The sequence below is a fragment of the Propithecus coquereli genome, unplaced genomic scaffold (assembly GCF_000956105.1).
Source record: "Propithecus coquereli isolate 6110/MARCELLA unplaced genomic scaffold, Pcoq_1.0 Scaffold73, whole genome shotgun sequence".
In the NCBI taxonomy this organism is placed as follows: Eukaryota; Metazoa; Chordata; class Mammalia; order Primates; family Indriidae; genus Propithecus; species Propithecus coquereli.
In genome coordinates this window covers 310,454-324,666 of record NW_012153396.1, presented here as the reverse complement: position 1 = coordinate 324,666, position 14,213 = coordinate 310,454, and the positions used below count along the sequence as shown (strand labels likewise).

The window sequence follows — 14,213 nt, the reverse complement described above, 5'->3', positions numbered from 1 at the left end:
AAGAGAGGTGTCATTTGATGTTAGCCAAACAGAATCATTCTGAAAATACTCAAGTAACTTCCAGGTGCTGAGACTTTAAAAATATCTCCATGTCCCTGTTGAAACAGACCATATTATGAAATTTCATCCCTGGATTCAGAGCTTGACTAATGTGAAAAGTCCCAAGGGCTGAACTGGCCACCACCTGACCCACCACAATCTCTCACTAATGATACCTGGAAGCAACACATTTAGTTTTTGGACACAGGCAGACCAGATAAAAAACCTTAACTCCAAGAATTCTATACCAAGACTTCTCACTCACACACTCAAAAACAAAACCTGAAGATTTGTTCACTGGATCAATGGGCCATTTAGTCCATTTATCCCGCAGACTCAAGATGTCTAAGTGTTTAAGTTCTACGCTGCTGATAGTAGTTGGTACCTGGATTTTTTGAACTATGGTTAACCAGATGTACTCCCTGAAGGTTTCTATTATCTTCACTTGTCTGGGATCATTTAAATTAGTTTCTTTCTAAAATCAGCCACTTTATGAAAGTTCTGTAGTTATTAAAAGATGACTTTTTAGAGGAAAAATTTCAAAGGACTCATGTGGGTCAAGAGGTTTCTTCCATAACATCCCTGACCTGAAGCCTTTCAGCTTCTGTTTGATGGAGTTGCTAGTCTCAAATGGCTAGGACCAGACAGCTCTGATTGAAGGGAAAATATATGAAGGGAAAATATATGGCCTCCTTATATGAGGCCAAAGGGTGTTTTCTTGCCCTTTCTACTCTTACTTAGGAAAAATTAAGCAGTGTCAATCTCTACCTTCTTCTTTATAACAATTTTTCAGTATATCTCCCCTTAAGGCTCTAGTATCCAAGCTAAACACCCTCACATCCTTTGTTTTCAGACTCTCACCTGGGAATCCTGTTCACCTTGGAATCCATTGAGTTACAGGATCTCCTCACAGGAGTAACCTTTCAGTTTTCTTACCTCTGCCAAGCTTAGTTGAAGAGGTCTGAGGAGGAAGAGGAAATATAAACATTTTGTTATTACAATTCACCACACCAACACAGTACAGTAACATTTTTACTTCTTTGCCAATTTCATAATGAAAAATGGTATTCTTAATTTATATTCTTTCATTATTAAGTTGAAGATTTTTTCATATCTGTTAGTATTGTATTACTTTTATGAATTTTCTATATCCTTTGCTTATTTTTCTATTGGGGTGTTAGTCTGTTTATCAATGATTTGTAAGTTTGCTGTAATACAGACATGAGGCCGAATTTTAGCTGTTTCTCCAACTACTTAATTTTTAGAGTATTATTTTGACATACAGAGGTGTTTCCTTTTTATATAGTTAAATATATTTATCTTTTGCTTTGTGGTTTCTTCCATTCCACATTTATGTGTGTGTATTTATATTCCTGAAATCAGATAAATATTCATCTTTATTTTCTTCCAGTTTCCTTTTTGTTTCACTTTTATTCATTTTTTTTAATTCATTTGGAATTTGTTTTGCTGTCTGGTGAGAGGTGAGGAGCCTCGATACCTGTAACGTTCAGGCTGAGAGTGTGCGAGGAAACCTGTTAACCCATGAAGGGCTTCCGGTGCCACTTTCAAATCGGGAAAAAAAGAGGATCCTTTTTTATAAAACAACACTTAGCATGGAGACCTCCTTTACCTAAAGGGAAAGGCCCTGCTGGTGCAGATCAACCACATCGGCTGCAGCCCTTCTGAAAGGCCATGCAGAGCGCCTCAGGAGGGAAGACAAGCTGCAGAGGCTGAGAGCTCCGAATGGCAAGAAAGTGCCTGGAATTGGGGAGATTTACGAGCTGGCCGTGAGTGAACAGGAAAGCGGTACTTACTCTAAACACTAACATTCAAGTTAGTCTCCAGTTCAGAAAGTCTGAAATAGACACTGTAAAAAGCAGGAATATAAATATATATATATAAAAGTATATATGTAAAATGCTTATACTAAAGGTTCTGAGCAGTATGTAGAAAAAAACAAAGAGAAGTAAGTATGTAGAGAAATGAGCCTTACAAATAAATCTTCAGTTAATGCAAGCTTACTCATTGAAACTTAGAGAAGTTTGGATTCTTTTAACCCTTGTGCTAATTTGGGGGTGTTTTGAGGCTCATAAAGAGATAGTAGCTATAACCAATGTATATAATGTTATTTAAACAATTGCATATATATGTGAAAAATCTTGTGAGGGTACTGAATGACACATTTTTTTTAATTTTTTTTATTTCAGCATATTATGGGGGTACAAATGTTTAGGTTACGTATATTGCCCTTCCCTCCCCTCCCCTCCTCCCCAGTCAGAACTTCAAGCGTGTCCATCCCCCAGACAGTGCACATCGCACTCATTATGTATGTATATACCCATCCCTTCCTCCCCCCTCCCATCTGAATGATACAGTCTTCATTCCCTAGTTCCTCTTGCCTGAAGAGAATTTCAACCACCCTTCATCTATAGGGAGCTCTCTGGGACACAGCCCAGGACTTGAGAGAAATCTAAATGATTTTATAGAGCTTGCTTTTCAAGAAAAGAAAATAGGTGTTCTTTTCAGTGCTAAAGAAATGCAGAGTTGGTTCTCGGTGCTAATGCTTCATCTAATTTGATTCCTGTGCATCCTGTAAGGTGCTACACACACGCTCCCCTGGTACTTTCTAGTAGCATATTCATCTTGCAAGCTGGAGGGGTGAAACAGTAAAGGAAGCAGTTCCACTGGAATAGCAAAAATGCTTGCTCAGTCAATTCAACAAAAAACTTGCCTTTGGAAAGTTCACATCTTCCTTTCACGTTAAAAAATGTGGCCTCCTGACATGGTATACCAAAAAAGTAAGAAAAGCTCTTTTTATTCAAAACAAATTCAGAATGTAATGGTTAGGAAGGTATTTGATTCCCCTCCACCCCCAGCTGCAAACACATTCCCACCCCTTCTGCACTTTGCTCTTTGAATCGCCTGGGGAGCTTTAAGAACCCCAATGCCCAAGCCGCACCCCAAACCAATTAAACCAAAATCTCTGGGCTGGGACCCAGGCACCAGTATTTTTTAAAGCTCCCTCAGGTGATTCAAATATGTGGCCAAGGTTGAGAACCACTGTCCCTCTATAAACTGCTGAAATAAGATCCCAGATGATTTGCATCTTTGATTTTTCCCAGATTATATTCTCCATTCAGGCACCAAGCCATCTTGCCAAAGGTGTGAACATGCCATGACCCCCTGGGAGTTCTCCACAACTGAGTGCAAGGATGAGCACTGGCTCCTCAAAGGTTTTTTTGTTTGTTTTGTTTCGCTTCCCAGATTAGTAATGTGGAGATCACTGGGCAGATTAGAGGATTATAAAATGCTTTTATATTTTACAGCGACTTGACATCTTAAACCAAGATGTTTAGGAACCTAGGCTTTTCACTGTTGTTTTCCAAGAGTTTTTCATTTGTTCTCAGCTCCAGAATATATTTTCTTCCAGTTTACTTCCAACAGCTGGAAACTCTCTGCATAGCCATCCGTTAGGGCTGTGGTCTCCCTTCCCCACCCCTACCCACTTGGGGACCCTGGTTGCATGCAGGGATTTCCATTCTGTCCCAGATGACCCAGATGAAATTCTGGTAAACAAGCACTTTAGGGCATAACTAACTTGTTTCTTGGCAATTGAGTCTAAATTAAGGGCAGAGAGGCAGAATAGGTAGGCAGTTCTGGTGGACTGAGAAGAAATGGCCCTTGTCTTCTCTCTTCTCCACAGCTTCCAGAGGCTGTGGTTTGTGGATGGACATCTTGGTTTAAGATGTCAAGTTGCTGTAAGCCTCAAGGAACTGAAAAGTTTTAATCTAACCATCCCTATAGCAGAGCCTCAGCCCAAGTCAGTGTTTCTTTGGCTGCCAAGCATCAGAAAGCCCAGGGTAGGATGTGGCTCATTCCAGACAAGGGTCCCGGAGCACCAAACTGTGGACCCACTGCCAAACACCAGTAATCACTTTGAAGACTACCCCTTCCTTGCTTACCCATGCAAGAGTGATTCGGAGGCAACACACACTTCGCACTTTACATCTGTGGGCTCTGGAACAGAGCTTGTGCCACCTGGGACATTTTATTTTTCCCTTTTGGAGGTCATACCAATAGACCTGATGTTATAGGGAACATTTGTCAAAAGCTAATAAACCTGAGATATTTATCTCTTTCATTTAACATATTTGAATAGGTGTCCAGGAAGCCATGACCATATAGTAATGGAACTAATTTGGGGTATGGCTCATGGACTGTATCTCATAATCTTACAAATGGAAAACTTGTCTGTGCACATGCTGTGTGCACGCATGCACACACACACCCCTCCTACTTGACTCTCCTCACCCCACCCCACCTGTAGACTGCCTGTAAAGGGTATGCGTCTCACCTCCACACTGCCTCTTCTAGCTCTACACAGTTAGGGCTGGGAACTGCGTGACAGTTAATACAGGAGAGTGGGAGCATGAGGAAGGGAAAGACAAATTCTGACTTGGAAATCTGGGAAGTCCTTGGGGCTGAGGGCTATTGAGCTGGGGTTGGAAGGATGAGCTATACTTCTAGGAAAGGCTGTAGGGAAAGCAACTGCAGGCAACAGGATGAGCTCATTAAAGGTTTGGAAGTACGAAAGTTCAAGGCTCATTTTGTTTGTGAGGTACCAAATCCTCTCATGTGACTGGAACATAGGATGCTTTGTGGGGTGAGGGTAAAGGCCACAAAGATATATTAGGGCCAGACTGCAGAGGCATTGAAATCCAGACTAGGTTTGATTTCCCTTCTTTCCCACTCTTTGTGGAATGTGTTTATTATGGTTTGTCTGGTCACACATTTGCATATTTCAGTGTTTTCTGTCTTAGAGGGGAAGGACTAGTCTGTTGTAATTGAATTTGTACAACAAAAAGTAGTGGGGATATGAGTAATGCTGCTTAAACACCGCTTGTAAATGTCGGTGTTGATGGCACCAATTCTTTACAATGGGAAGGGGACATAGTTAACCACATACTAAAGTCATCATGGGTTTTATAGCTGGTTCCTATTGAGTCCTGTGGTTTGAGTGTGATATGCCTATGATATGGTGCTTTGAGATGGTTTCAGAATCACATTTTCTCCCCGAACTGCCCCCAGATAATTCCTTCATCTGTTGGGAGTTAACAATATCAGTATAAATCCAGGTTCCTTAGCTAGGAGTTCATCTAGCCCGCCAAGTGTACTAAGTTATTTTAAGCCATTGGAAGCACATGGTAGAATCCCATTATGGCTTGGACCACTATTATACAAACTTGGATAGAACACAGAACAAATCCTGACCCTAAACCATATTACATACAGGAAAAGCCTATATCTCTATCAACTTGCCTATAAAACCCCCTGGCTCTACTTGTACAAAGGAGTCCTACTGTTTTCTCTGCTCAGTGTTACAGAAGCTAGATCAAAACTCTTCATCTTTCCAGTGTGCCCCCAGAGGGTAGGATAAGGGACATACAACCTTAGCAAGCCCCAAAATGTCTCAGTGACCAGGAACCTCAAATAGGGCATGTTCTGTTGGAGGGGTAAGGGAAACAGGACACGTCCGCATTTTCTCTCTCTTATAGTCCCCTCTCTTTAACAATAGTAATGATCACAGCATTTTGGGAGGCTGAGGCTGGAAGATCGTTTGAGGCCAGGAGTTCAAGACCAGCCTGAGCAACATACTGAGACTCTATCTCTACAAAAAAATTTAAAAATTAGCTGAGTGTGGTGGTGCGTGCCTGTGTCTGGGGCAGGAGTTTCTCTTGAGCCCAGAAGTTACATACAGTGAACTATGATGAGGCCACTGCATTCCAGCTGGGAGACAAAGGAAAACTTTGTCTCTAGAAATAAATACATAAATAAATAAATATTTAAAAAATAACAGTGGTTGAGGAAAAGACTGGAATGCACAGCCAGATACATTGGACTCCTAGAGAGGTTAACTGAGTGGAACTCAACAGGTATTAATTGAACTGCTATCCCAGGCAAGAAGGCACTGGGCCACGCACTACTGAAAATTAAAACAAGTCAGTCTAGCAGACAAAAAAAAAAATGTCTCCAGCATACAGATAAAATAAGGCTGACAGTGACCCTAAAAGGGAACTACAGATAATGTGCCTCTCTCTTTCTTGCCGCTGAGATACCAGACAAAGCGGAGGGGGAGCCTGCATCTGAAGGGGCCAGGAGGGAAGAACAAGGATTTTGTTTTGTTTTGTTTTTGTTTTTGTTTTTGACAGATTCTACTAGATTCCAGGTAGAGCCAAATGCACATAGGAGAAAAGCTTCAGGACACACTGGAAAGGAAGTAGTCCTCCCAGGACTCTTGAGGAGCGAGAGCGCCCCAGAGAGGGTCATGAGCATCCTAGAGCCTTTGACCGAGCCAGGCACGTGGGACCAGGACCCTACGGGCGGGGGGCCACCCCCGCCCAGCAGCTCTCCTCAGCGTGGTAGTGATCATTCACCACAATTTCAAACCAACTTCCTCTCTAAGCTTCCCCAGATGCACAGCCTCTGTGGAGCAGGAGAGGGGAGCGAAGTCCCTCTGCAAACCTGGCTGGGCCTCCTCTGGGCTGTAACCTGCCCCTGACCTGGAGAAGGGCAGGGCAGCTGCACATACCAGCTTCCTAACTCAGCGAGGGGGCCTTGGGGGCCTGCAAAGCACAAACAGGTGCAGGGCCCATGGAGTGGGCGGGGGCGGCCGTGGCCCTGAAGCCGGGAGAGCCCGGCGCGGAGCAGCGCGGGCGCCGCCGACCTGCACGTGCGGAGGAACCCAGCTCTCCGCACATTGGCTGGGAAGGAGGCAACTGGCAGCATTTGGAGCCCAGCTTCGCATGTTTCCTTAATGTTACGCCACATTCCAGGTGGGTCCCCTGCCTTGTGGACCGCAACGACATTTTGGTAGGGATTTGACTGATACGGTGATTTGTTCCTCCGGGAGGCCAAGCACAGGGCACGTCACCCCGCCTTCCCGGGACTGGAGTGCGGGCTTTGGGAACAGGCGGTCGGTCGCGCTCCGGCTTCCTGGGAGCCACCACGACGTCGGGCAGTCCTGGCATCGTTATGTAGGACAAGAGTGACCTCTGGTGGCGCTTAGGAAAGCACACTGGACCTAGAGTCGGAGCTAGAACAGTGTGCGGATTTTTAAGGAGCAAAGGGAGCTGGTGATTTAACCCCTGCCCCACACCCATGCACACATTCAGATTCTTACTCATTCTCTCTCCTCTCCCTCCTTCTTCCCTCTCCCCTATCCCATCGTTCCTCAGAAGCGCCTGGTAATATATCTAGACCTGCACATTTATTGTCCTGAATCTAAAATTGAAGTTTCTGGCCTTCCCATCCAGTGGCTTTTCCTTCTAGGTTGTAGTTCTACTACCCTCATATTAATATCTAAGGTGTCTTTTATTGACTGCCTACTATGTGAGTGGATGGAGAGTAAAGTGATGGATGAGTAGGACAGATACATGGTCTTCCTATCTAATGGAGAGGCAAACAAGCAGTCAGCGCAGTACGGGGTGACAGGTGCTGAGACCCAGTAAGTACTGGGTAATATGAGAGCACCGCTGACCTGAAGGGCAAGTGAGAGAGGAAGCTGGAAGGGACGGGAGAGAGTATCGAGAAGGTTCCAGCCCTGCGATTAGAGGGACGGTGATCGGAAGAAACTACAGTATGGAAGGAAAAGAGTTTGGTGGGTGGAGGGGAGCTGGAACGGGCAGAATCTAGAGTGAAACATCACAGGGCCACAGTGCTGGAGACGTAGAGAAAAGGGCCTGCTCACAGGGACTTTGGACAACGTTCTGAGACCAGCAGGAAGCCACTGAATATTTAGACAGATGAACGTCATGATCAGATTTCTGTTTGTGCAGGATCACTCTAAATTTGGCATTAAACTTTGCCTCAGGCTAGCTGTTAGGCATAGGCAACCTGCCTGAAAAATAGTTAAGCTAGAGGGGACCTTAGGGTTCATCTGGTCTGTCACCCCTCATCTTACAGATGGAGAACCCTAGGCACAGAGAAGGCAAATAACTTTCTCAAAGTGGCTGAAGCAGAACTGGTTTTCTTGAAGTCCCTTCACCTCCTATCCAGGCCCCAAAATATGCCATCCTGGACCAGACACCAGCTCCCAGGGCTACTCCTGATAAAACACGCACTTCTCCACAAAAGTTCCCCCCGGGCCAGATCAGAGTCCAGCAAATTTTCAAGACTGGGAAAGGACATGCTCATTAGACTTGTTTCCCTGGGACCTGAGAACAGTTGAGACCTTGCTTAAACATCCACGGTGGAGAACCGTGATAAGACATGAAGACCAGAGATTGTAGACAGGTGGCGGGGGGAGGGAGGGTGACCGGGCCAAGGGGCTCCCATAGCGACGTGGGGACCAGAGGGCTTGACTCCAAACTGACACGTAGAATCCCTTTTCAAATAACATACAAAATTAAGAAAACAAGTTTAGGAATTAAAAGGTAACTCAGACTTTGTGAAAACAGATGGCTATAAAATGCAGTTGTCCTAATATTTAGATAATTTAACCCTCAGCAGTTCAGGCAAGCTACAGAATTAAGAGGAATAGTTCAACCTAGAGTGGATCATTTAGCATTTGGTTTGAGAAGTCTTGGGCCAGTAAGGCGGTCCCAGAATATGATGAAAATATGATAAGAAAGGTTTTCAAAGAAAGAAACATGATCCTGATGAGCACCACCTGGAATTTGGAGAAACAACATGAAATAGTAGAAAGAGGAAGTCAGGAGGCCAGAATTTGAGATCTCACTTAGCCACTTATTAGCTACATGACCTTGCCCAGGCCACTTAACCTCTCTGACCCCATCTCAATAGTAAAGTTACAATAATAATAATACTGCCCTGTGTGTCTCCCAGGGCTGTTTAGCAATCACATGGGGCAGATGGGACCGTGGTGAAGGGCACACTGCCTCTTAATAGCTGTGTGACTGAGGTGAGTTTTAGACCCCTCTAAACTTTGATTTACTCATCTGTAGTATGGGGATGCTAATACCTGCCTCAGTTAGTTGTCGTAAGGACTAAATGACATAGTCAAAGTAAATTATAGCACAGTGTGTTTTACATAGTGTTCCATAATCAGTGATTTTTATCATTAATATGAATTTGTTTGCAAACTTAAACTGTTCAACGTATATACATGAAAGATTATGGTTATATTTAGCGTGATATGACTTCACTGGGTAACAAGATAAATATTAAAAGAAAAGCATAAGCAAGAAGAATATAATGGAGGTGATAAAGTCCATTGTCCATCTTTATAATGAAGGGACTTCATAGATAAGGACATGCGAGGACTCAAGGTCTCGCAAAACCTTACTCACAAAATTAACTGATGTTGGCTTAGCTAAGAGATGGTCGTATAGATCTTTTCTGAGGATGAAAAACACTAGCAATGATCGATGGCCTCATGTCAGGTTGGGATAAGGTATCTAGTGAGTGACTGCGAGAATAAGTGATAATTCAGATCTTATCTAACACCTCCACAAGCCACTGAGAGCAAGAGTAATTGGTACGTTAATGAAATCTGTAAAGACACTGGCAAACCTCCAGGGAATCTCTTTAGAGCTGGAAAAACTCAACCCAGGAAGATCAGAAATAATGCGAAAGAGCCTCAGAAGTGCAATCACTTACTCAGAAAATATTTAGTACCTACTCTGTGCCAAGCACCTCTTTAGGCACTGAGGAGTCACAGCCCAGGGAGGAGTAGGGCAAGTAAATCACTACAATTCAGTGACAAAAAGGCCATGGTTATGGGTAAGTTTGGGGTGCTAAAAGAGCCCAGAGGGGGGCTCCTAACCCAACCCAGGGATCAGGGAAGGTTCCCCAGGGGAGGCAACACCCGAGCAGACTCTGTAAGCACCCACTGCAGCGAGTCTGGCAGAGGAGGACTGGCTGTGTTGCAGGGGAAGGGAGCAGCATATGCTACTACCCGGAAGCAAAACCGCAAGCCATTTGATTTGCTTATGCTGGGGCAAGGGTGCTCAGCCAATTCGGTCTGAGGTTCCTTTTAAATGTCAACAAATGTCATGGCCTTCCACGTTATGGTAATTGTCCTTTTAAATTCTCTGTCCTGAAAAAAGTACATAATACCTCCCTCCTCCCAAAAAATATATTGGGAATTGTATCACAGTTTTAAATAAATGTGTGTCTTTTTAATCCTAACAATTTACATTTGAAAAATGTATACTACACTTTTAAATGAACTTGTGTTTTTAATCCCAATAGTGTCTACTTATATTTTTGTTTGAGAAATATTTACCTCATATATGTGAAAAACATTTATTTTTTCATTCTAAAACAATCTGTGTGTATGTATATATTAATGAAATCCTTACAGTAATGGCCACTCATCCCACGCCCACTCCCAGAGGTCTGTGATCCACAGTATGTGTTGGAGTAAGGGGCCCTGGAGAGGCCACTGGAGCTGGGTGTCATTGTCCATATTTAAGTGGAAGGGATGGGGATTTGTTGGAAAGTTTGAAGCAGTGCGGCAACAACAATAGATCGTTGCGTCAGGAACATGGTGCAGAGACGGATTAAGAGGCAAGTTCTGAACTAAAATGATAACAGTGAATGGAGGACAAGGAGCAGATTTGAAAAACATTAAAGGGTAGAACTGATTTGCCTTAGTGACCCCAGACAAGGGAATTGGAGAACTCTCACAAGAGTCCCAGCTTTCTGGCTTGGGTAATTGGATAAATGGTGGTACTATCACAAAGATTTTTTTTAAAGGCAGAGATAAGGACAGGGTCTGAGGAGATTTTGAATTTAGACTCAGTAACTTTGAAATTCCTACAGGCAACCAAGTGGAAATATGTAAGTTCAGAAGGATCTAGCCTAGAGATACAGGGTTGAGAAGCATCAACGTATGGGTAGTAATCAAAGTCATGGGTGTGGGTAACAGCACGTGACGTGAGGAGAGAAGAGTCACGGGAAAAAGCACCAGGAACCCCAGCATCTGAGAAGCAGGTAGAGGGGATCGATTTCCCCACAAAAAAGGAAACAACATCCAGAAATGAAGGAGAAAAACCTAGAGAGAGAGAGAGAGAGATCATGGGAGCCAAAGGAAGAGAAAGTTTTCAGAAGGGAGCTATGAGAAGTATCAGTATCACAGAGCAGTAAAGTATTAGTATGATGAGGACCAAAAAGGGTACCTGTCCACAATGAAAAGAATAACAACTTACATGGCTCATTATGCTTTCAAAGCACTTTCACATTTTTAATTTCATTTCATTCACACTATAGCCTATATAATGTTCTTACAGATGCAAAGGCTGCAGGATGGTGAGATTAAGGGATATGCCAAAGCCATCTAGCAAGTTAGTGACTCAGTTCCTGAAATCAGAGATTTCAGCCTAGGGTGTTGACCATGCTTCCTGGTTTCACTCAGTTAGCTTTTTAAATAACCAATAAGGAAATCAGAACAGGGCCTGCTCCGGAACAACTCTCATTATTTGTATAGATTTTAAAAGGTTTGCTTATCACACTTTGATTTGCACTCCCCAGAACCCAAAGCTGTCAATGCTCTGGGATGATCTGAATCTAAAAGGGCATTACCTAATTCTTCAGGAAGAAAGTTTGCACCTAATTCGATATATATAGAAATGACCATTGAAGGTTTTCAAGCAGAGAACTGATATAAATTTGAGTATGCTTTGGAAAGATTAATCAGTGTTATTGAACTGGTATTTGTGCATATGTCTGGTTGTTGAATATTCACATCACCTGAAACAAAATAATGAGAATACACTATGAAGACCCATCTGGGCTTCTTTTGTAACTGAACCCCTCACCTTACCTTGCCTCCCACTCCAGTGAGCAGGCTGTCTTCACTGGAGAGGGTCATTCCCACATATGGAAGCAAAAGCTCCTTGAATATTTGATGAGGTCAACACTGGCCCTCAGCTCTCAATTCTTCTGCTCCGACACCTTCCAGAGGCAAGCCTGACTCTGCGTAGGAGTCTCCTGCTCACTCATTCATTTCTCAGTCGTTCCAACAAGACGTGGGGGCTGGAGGCTGCTCCCTCTGGCTGGCAGATCTGGCCCCAGCCCAAACTTGTCCACGTGGGGCTAAGCTTGGAGCTCTTCTCTGCCTAGCTCTCCATCGGGAGCAATTTGTGATACTCTTATCTCTAGGCATTCGCTGCTCTATTGGGCATGCATCTGATTGTCTGTCTCTCAGCCTGTCATTCACAGCACAGAAGGAACACTGAACAAAGACCTCTATATCAATTTATAACATTTTATTCTCTTTACAGCTCAGATGATATCACCGCAATGTTATCGCATTGGAGGTTGGGCAAGGCCCAGAAACAGTCATCACTATGCAATGTTGATTTTCTGAGGGTGACTCACAACCTTATTTCCAGCTGGTGGTCTGGTTCTGGCCTTTTCTACTTACCCATAAAACGGAGCTTCCGCCTGGGTACATGGCTGTCAGGAACAGCAGGGACACTGTCTGGATTCTGTACCATACGCCATTCATTGATGGGTGGCATTTCCCTCCCATCTAGTTTAAGACGGCCTATTTCTCTTTTCTAAATATGCTGTGGATGTGGTCCACCTTTTTGGAGTGACCGCACAGAAAGAATAAAAGCAAGAAAGATACGTGAATTGTAATCGCAAATACCTACTTTGTCACCTTCTTTGTTGTGCTGCTAAAATAGAAATATCTGCTTAATATTAAATATGAAAACTCAGATTAGAAAAAGTAGTTGTTAGATATGTCTCTGTGCCCCTTCAAAATAACCCTAGATGAGTAACATGATGCCAATTCTCTAATATGCCAAATAAATTAATGGAAGATATGAGTTATATAGGAGATTTCCAAAATCATCTTAGGTGCATGCATCATTCCACAGGTGAAAACTCTATAGGTGGAAAAGTCAAACTGAGCTGCCATCATGATTTCTTTTTTTTTTTAGTAAAGCCATGAAGCATTTCTAGCTTCTTCATCACAGAGACTTTTCGCTTATCTAAATGATGTGTCCCTGGAGCTAGACGACCTGGGTTCAAATCCTGACTCCTGGATCTCCAAGCTGTATGACTTTGGACAAGTCACTTAGCCACTCTAGATAACATGGGGATAATGATAGTCACTTACCTCAGAGCGTTGTTGGGATGTTTTAATCAGTTATTAAAGGAAAGCACCTAGGTCAGGACCTGGGACGAAGCCAGCATCAGTAAGTGTTAGCTGTGTGCATATCAGACACACTGGCAGGCAAGCTGGGGCTACTGGGCTTTATTGCACTGGCTCCCTTACAATGCAATAATGAGTCCCGTACTGTTTTTCCTCGCCGTAGGTCAGTGCAGCTGAATGGCCAGCCCCTAGTGATGGTGGACGACGGGACCCTCCCAGAATTGAAGCCCCGCCCCCTGCGGGCCGGCCGGACATTGGTCATCCCTCCAGTCACCATGGGCTTTTATGTGGTCAAGAACGTCAATGCTTTGGCCTGCCGCTACCGATAGACCACCCTCACACTCACACGCCACCAGTGGGCCTGCGGGACTGCCTTCCACTCTTCCACCCTAGTAGTAGCCTTTTTTTTCAGACATCTTAGCAATCAGCCTCTGCTGCCCCGTCCTGCTGGAATCAACATAGACTTGCTCTCCAAAGAGGCTACATGTTATAGCGTGAGCTTAGCCTAGGTAGGTCACATCCATCCCAAAAGAAAATGTAGATGTCATCTGTACCTATAGAAGGATAAAGGTATGTGTATAGAGCTGAATGCTTCCATTTGCATGCACCATGAAGACAAACTGCCAGCACACTCCCAGGACAAATGTTCCAAACAGCCCCACGATCCTGGTCACATAGCAATATAACTACAAAATCCAAACTGTAGCCTGTCGCTGCTGCCCTCAGCAGATGGGGAAAGAAAAAAACTGGGTGGACTTGCAAGAAGCCAATCCTCTCCTAACTCCTCCTTTGTCTGTTTCCTGCTGCCTCCCTGGGTTTCCTGACACGTCTCCTTCCATAGGGGAGCAAATGGGTGAGTCAGCTCTGGCCTGCTGGGTGAGCTGTTCATGTAATTTCCCGGCTGATATATGAATGTGTGCATCTGGGCTTCTGACAGTGGCATCCATCACTGGCTATCCCTCTGGGACGTGGGTGCTTCAAAAGTAAAATTACACTCGTACTCCAGGTTTTGTAAGAAGGTTCTATTCCTCTGTGAATCCAGATTCCA

At 43.9% G+C, this 14,213-nt stretch overlaps 1 protein-coding gene across 3 annotated transcripts in view; it reads left to right on the top strand.

Annotated features, from left to right (window-relative positions):
* HPSE2 (heparanase 2 (inactive)) overlaps positions 1–13,943 on the top strand; it is a 621,208-nt gene extending 607,265 nt beyond the window's left edge. For 2 of the 3 annotated variants that reach the window (XM_012661668.1, XM_012661669.1), the window contains one exon: positions 13,329–13,943. In XM_012661668.1, coding sequence (XP_012517122.1) covers positions 13,329–13,494 — 166 coding nt within the window. In that variant the 3' untranslated portion in view covers positions 13,495–13,943. The remainder of the gene's footprint in view (positions 1–13,328) is intronic. The other variant, XM_012661671.1, reaches the window with a different exon arrangement.
* Positions 13,944–14,213: the final 270 nt, after the last annotated feature.